Consider the following 6,562-nt stretch of genomic DNA (forward strand, 5'->3'; position numbering starts at 1 on the left):
TAATTTTAATAAAGTAGTGGCTATTTTTGCTCAACATTAGAATTGCTGGATAAAAAATAAATACCACCTTAAATAGTGGCTACCTCACGCTATTTCTACACGGTTATACAGTGTCATTTTCCCGTTGAAAAAAATGGACTTCAGCACAAGCCCAAATATCTTATAGCAGGCAGGCCCAATAAGCAACATAATCCAAAAGAATGTGCAAATAGGCCCAATCAGAACCAGCTTTAACCCTCAAATTCTTAGCACCTCTCCGCCGCTTACTCCCTCACTCATTCTCCTTTCTGTTTGCAGCCAATTCCTGAAGTTCTGCTTTGAGCCATGAGGTATAAACAAAACTCCAAATTTTCGTTTTGTTTTTATCCTTTTGCGATGTAAATGTTCCTTGATTTTTCATATTCAGAGTATGTAGATTATCACTTATGAATCTTTTTGAATGTAGGATTTTGGTTTATTAGATAATTGTTGATTTAATATATGACAATAATTTGATTGGCTGAATAATGAAACTAGAGATGGATAATTTTCTCATTTTATAGAAATTTTGTTCTTTTAACTTTTTATTTACAGCAAAAACAACTGCCCCTCAGTTCCCTATAAGTTGGGGTCGGCTATATGAATCCTCGTTAACCATGTTAATCCGTATAAACTCATCTCAGGCTAATATTATACAAAATAAAATAAAAAATGTGTGTTGTTCTTTTCAAATATTTATTTGTACGGTAAATAGCACTTGTTGATGTGGGGTTATTTGGAATGTGCAAATGAATCTAATTTCAGAAAAATGCCTATATTTTTGAAAGTCAAATTAGGAAGTCAAGTAAAATTTACTACTTGGCAGGTGTCAAATATTGCAAGTTAGGTGTAGGGATTGGATCGTCTACATCGTATTTGCTATGAGTAATTTTAATACGGTTGGTATGGTCAGTGTTACTGAACTTTATCTCAGTGTAAGGGGGCTGGAGTGTGAGATATACATAATTTAGAGAAACCTTAATTTGCTTTAGTTGACGGATTATCGAATTGTTGAAATGAATTGAGACCGAAATAGAGCAGAATGGATATGGCAAGCGAGGTTGCTCCAGTGGCACATGAAGTAAAGAGAGGACAAAGGAATTGATATAGAGGATTTATATATTTGACCTAGTGGCAAAGTCAAAAATTTCGCTAAAGGTGTTCAAGATTATTTAATATATACGCATAAAATGTAATACTTGACCTACATACTCAGCATAATTTTCCGATGAAGAGTGTTCAACTGACCACCCTTGAGCCTAAGTGGCTCCGCCATTGTGTTGAGCCCAACTAGTTTGGGATGAGGACCTTGAGTTATAGTTGATTGATTATATTTTACTTTTGTGCCTTTAGCATAATATCTTTGATAAGAACTTTATTAAATTTGCTATTTGGAGTATCTTGTACTGTCTTGTTAATTACCTTAATAATTACAGTAAGCTTCAGAGTGATGCCCTAAGAGAAGCCATCACTGTGATTAAGAGTGCTTCAAATGAGAAGAAAAGGAAGTTCACTGAAACCATTGAGCTCCAGATTGGGCTGAAAAACTATGATCCCCAAAAGGACAAGCGTTTCAGTGGTTCAGTCAAGTTGCCTCACATTCCTCGCCCTAAGATGAAGATTTGCATGCTTGGAGATGCTCAGCATGTTGAAGAGGTAATCCACTTTAACTAGTCACTGTAATAATTGAGCTGAATTTCTTCGTGTGTCTACCATATTTTTGGCAGTTGAACAAGCTACTGACTCACATTTGCATAAGTATCACTTCAATAATATTCTGTTAAGTTTTAGGCGATGGATCCTTAAAGGCTTATACTTCAATGATTTGTATAATAAAACGTGATTCAACTATTCTTTTTCCTAGCTTAGTGTGGTTATGGGATTATAGCATTCGTTATCAAAGCACTCTTCAAAGTTTTCTGGTCTATTTTTTCGGCTTTGATTAAACATCCTGGCAATGAAGGGGACCTTTGGAGCAACCGTAAAGTTGTTTCCGTGTGGCCTATAGGTCACGGGTTCGAGCCGTGGAAGCAACCGGTTATGCTTGCATTAGGATAGGTTGTCTACATCACACCCCTTGGGGTACGACCCTTCTGTGGACCTTGTGTGAATGTGGGATGATTTGTGAACCGGGTTGTCCTTTGATGAAATGTCCTGGCGGTGACTGAATGTTTTGTTTAGGATGCACACTACTGATACCTGATAAATTTAGATAGTGCTATTGCATTTATGTCTTAGATTTGAGGAAGCAGCAAATTTCATAGAGTTCCATATGTGTATGAAGTTGATCGCCTAGTCCTCATAACTATTTGAAAATTTTGTGTTTGTTAGTTTACCTGAAGGCTAAAGCTACTTCTAGGGGTACTGCTTAAGGTGATTTTGTGCAAGGGTGATGAAAGCTTGTTGCGTTTGTTTTTCAGGCTGAAAAGATTGGGTTGGAGTACATGGACGTGGAAGGCCTGAAGAAGCTTAACAAAAACAAGAAGTTGGTTAAGAAGCTCGCAAAGAAATACCATGCTTTTTTGGCATCAGAAGCTGTTATAAAGCAAATCCCCCGTCTCTTGGGGCCCGGCTTGAACAAAGCCGGTAAGTTCATTAGACTATTTTGATGTTTTAGCTTAGCTCTTCAGCCTCTTTGGTTTACGTCTCATCTTTGTGCTTTATAGTTGTGCATATTGGTGGTTGTGCCTTATTTTGATTGAGTTGTACTGTCCCTAGCACCATTGGCTTTACCTATACGTACATATGATGTCACAAAAACACACGCACTTACCAGCCAGATATTTTGTTAATGAAATGTTACCTCTCTAATACACCAAATTTCCCCAAATATCATTTCTAGCAATCAATGTCGTATCAATCTTAGTGTGAAAAAGTTCGTATATTTTTTTTCCTATTGTGGACTTGGTATTTTTATCCTAAGTGCCATCTTACTCGCAATGGTTTATTCAAATCATTTTTGCCAATGTATAAACTACTTCTCTTTATCTTTAAACTGCAGGTAAATTTCCTAGCCTTGTTAGCCACCAAGAATCGCTCGAGTCTAAGGTTAACGAGACCAAGGCCACTATAAAATTCCAATTGAAGAAGGTGCTTTGCATGGGAGTTGCTGTTGGTAATATGGATATGGAGGAGAAACAAATCTTCCAGAATGTGCAGATGAGTGTCAACTTTCTAGTGTCTTTGCTAAAAAAGAACTGGCAAAATGTGAGTGTACTTAACATCCGATTACTTCGTTTATCCACGAGCATTTAGCTTATAGTTTCTTCGAGTCTGATAACTTCATTTATTGTTTAAACTTATTTCTAACATCTCTTTGTCGTTAATGCTAACAGGTGAGATGCCTGTACTTAAAGAGTACCATGGGAAAGACTCAACGCGTCTTCTAAATTGTATTACAAATCTTGGCAGTTTTGGCGTTTTGCTTTGTATGCGCGATAGATACTACTGAATTTTTTGGTTAGTTGTGATCCTGGATATTGTCTTGAACTTGATATCAGTTTTCTGATGATTTTATTTTCTCCCTTTAAGATGGTACCGCCACTCTTTCTGTTATATCATGGTTTAAATTTCTTGAAGATTGTCAAATTATTATCCTGAAGGAGAATATCTGCCAGAAAACCTTTTTGCTGTTGGACTTGGCAGAATGTGGCATTACCTAATTACTTTCTTTCTGAAGCCTAAACAATGTTAAAGGCGTGGTTAAAGCTCGCGTAAGCCCTGAAGTGAGGCACAAAACATGTTGAATGTTTTGCCTCGCTTAGCAGACGCTTCAATGTTATCGTTAAGACTCTAAGGCATACTTTACCTTGATAATGAGTGTAATCTTGAGGAGGCGACACTAGACAATTGATATATTATTTTATCGCAATTTGTATCGATTTCTTTGTCTGCATGTTTGTTATATATATATATATATTTGTATGTGTCATTAGGAAAAAAAGAATATAAAATATCCGTGTAAGGATTACGGATGGAATTATCAATTTTACTTGATTAAACTATTCCACTATGGTATTATATCTTTTCAAGAAAATAATGCAAGAGCATGGACAAAAAATTACAACATCATCTGTAATAATATCTACTTCCATTTATTCTTTGATGTAGGAAACAAGTAGAGTTGTAACTATCAAGAATGAACATTAGTCTGTGATAAAGTGTGCTTAACTCTCTATGAATTATATTTTTCTAATATAAGAAAAACTTTCTTAAACTAAAACATAATGATTCTGTCTATTGAAAATTTGTGATCTTGTCTTAACATCTAGTTAGACTCAAACCCAAGAGAGTTCTATGCAAAAGAAGTTGATTAATATGAAGAAGGCCAAGATGATAAACTAATCCTTATCCATTGCTGTCAAGGCCTATCAAAATACAAGCAAAGTCACTTTGTGTGATGACCCAAACTTCTGTTTTAGAATTCGATTCCGTGCTGTGAGGCCTTGAAAACCTCATTTTATCTCTCCACGATTTGCGTGCGTAGTCCGGGCGTATATCCGGAAATAGGAGTGTTCAAACCGAACCGAAACCGAAAACCGAATCGAAACCGAAGCTTAATGGTTTATTGTTATCGGGTTAACGGTTTAACGGGCGGGGGACAAATTGAATTTTTTTTTATTAACGGCTTATTGGTTTGGGGGCGGATTATTCAATTTTCTTAACGGATATGCCGTTAACCCGTTAAGAATACATATATACATATAAAATTTATTTTTATTCATATATATATATATATATATATATATATATATATATATATAAAATAATCAAAAACCCTTCTTCCTCCAGTACTCTATGAAAGTAAATTAGAATAAAAGAAAGCCAAATAAAAGGAGTCATCTAATTGTGACAAAAGACAAAATTTGCTATCTGAAACAAGATAACAACACCAGTTACACCATTGCTTCATCAACTTTGCCTGGGTTTTAAGACGTCCTAGAATTCTAAGCATGACGAACATTTGTTTTAACAACGGCCAATTGGAAATCTTTCACATGGACTAAGGCCAATGTGCACAAACATAAATAAGATTCTAGACAGATAATTTATCCATCACGGTGTCTCTTCTGTTTCGTCCCTCTTAGTACGTCGACCACCTATTTAGACATACAGAGACTAAATTTTATTTTATTTTGATTGAATTAGGCCGATAAACCGCCCGATAAGAGTTAAACCGATACAAGTTCGCCCGATATCTCTCGGGTGGCTAGCGGATTAATACATTTAAAAGCTGATAATCGATAAGCCAAACCGTTAAGAGTAAATAACTGCCTAATCCGCCCGATAAGCAGCCCTATCCGGAAAACCCTTATGTGAAAAATTTAAGAAATGATGATTTTGGCCTAAAAAGTTGATTTTTGTTGACTTCAGTCAACGTTTTGGGTAAACGGACCCGGACCCGTGTTCCGACGGTCCCGGAGGGTCCGTAGTAAAATATGGGACCTAGGCGTATGCCCGGAATCGAATCCCGAGGTCCCTAGCCTGAGAAATAAATTTTTGAAGGAAATTGATAAGACTGAAAAAGTAATAATTTAAAAGATTTGATCTTGTTGGTATCGGGCCCGTATTTTGGTTCCGGAACCTGGTACAGGTCCGTTATGATATTTAAGCCTTATCTGTGAAATTTGGTAAAAACGGAATTGATTTGACGTGATTCGGACCTTTGGTTGAGAAAATAAAAGTTTTGAAACTATCTTGAAAATTTCACGCAATTTGGTGCTAAATTCATAGTTCTAGGTGTTATTTTGGCAATTTGATCGCATGAGCAAGTTTGTATGATGTTTTAAGACTTGTGTGCATGTTTGGTATGGATCCCCGAGGACTCATGTGAGATTTGGATAGGCTACGGAGTGATTTTGGAACTTAGAAATTTGCTGGTGTAACTGGTGTCTGTAGTAGGCCTCTGATCTCACAGTTGCGAGATCAGGCTTCAAATGCGAACCAAGCAGGCATGGAAATTGCGAGGTATTGATCGCAATTGCGAAGAAAGCTTGGGCCAGCAGAGTTCGCAAATGCGAACAAATCTTCGCAATTGTGAAGGGAGTCTAGGAAGGGGTATGATCGCAAATGCGATCTTCTACTCGCATTTGCGAGGAACAGTGTTCGCAAACGCGACACTTTCTTCGCATTTGCGAAGGCAACAGGACTGTGAAGGGCTTCGCATTTCCGATGGCTCCTTCGCATTTGCGAAGCTCAGGTCGCAATTGCGATCCACAGCTGAATAAAAGGGTCTTAGACGGAATTTTTCATTCATTCTCCCATTTTTCAAAACCTAAACTTCAAGAGGCGATTTTCCTAGGGCAAGTTCATCCCAAAATCATAGGTAAATGATTCTTAACTCATTTCTTTCAATCTATTTCATCTTTTTACAAAATTTCTTCCTAGAATCTAGGGTTTTTCATGGTGGAATTGGGTATTTTTTGGGTAGAGCTTAGGAATTTCGAAATTTGGGGATTTGGACCTCAAATTGAGGTCGGATTCCAAAACCAATTGTATATCCGGGCTCGGGGGTGAATGGGTAATCGGGTTTTTGTCCGAATTT

At 36.9% G+C, this 6,562-nt stretch overlaps 1 protein-coding gene across 1 annotated transcript; it reads left to right on the forward strand.

The window, feature by feature from the left end:
• The first annotated feature begins 221 nt into the window (after positions 1-221).
• LOC109212768 (60S ribosomal protein L10a-1-like) lies at positions 222-3,596 on the forward strand. The gene is made up of 5 exons (XM_019376446.1): positions 222-329; positions 1,455-1,674; positions 2,439-2,604; positions 3,020-3,225; positions 3,354-3,596. The coding sequence occupies exons 1-5, from the start codon at positions 325-327 to the stop codon at positions 3,405-3,407; spliced, it is 651 nt and encodes a 216-aa protein (XP_019231991.1). The 5' UTR covers positions 222-324; the 3' UTR covers positions 3,408-3,596.
• Positions 3,597-6,562: the final 2,966 nt, after the last annotated feature.

This window comes from Nicotiana attenuata, unplaced genomic scaffold (genome assembly GCF_001879085.1).
Source record: "Nicotiana attenuata strain UT unplaced genomic scaffold, NIATTr2, whole genome shotgun sequence".
Classification (NCBI taxonomy): Eukaryota; Viridiplantae; Streptophyta; class Magnoliopsida; order Solanales; family Solanaceae; genus Nicotiana; species Nicotiana attenuata.

Bases quoted from the DNA above. Each gene is read 5' to 3' on its own strand.
- LOC109212768 (XM_019376446.1), top strand. The intron at 1,675-2,438 runs GTAATCCACTTT...TTTGTTTTTCAG, and splicing joins ATGCTCAGCATGTTGAAGAG to GCTGAAAAGATTGGGTTGGA. The intron at 2,605-3,019 runs GTAAGTTCATTA...TTTAAACTGCAG, and splicing joins GCCCGGCTTGAACAAAGCCG to GTAAATTTCCTAGCCTTGTT.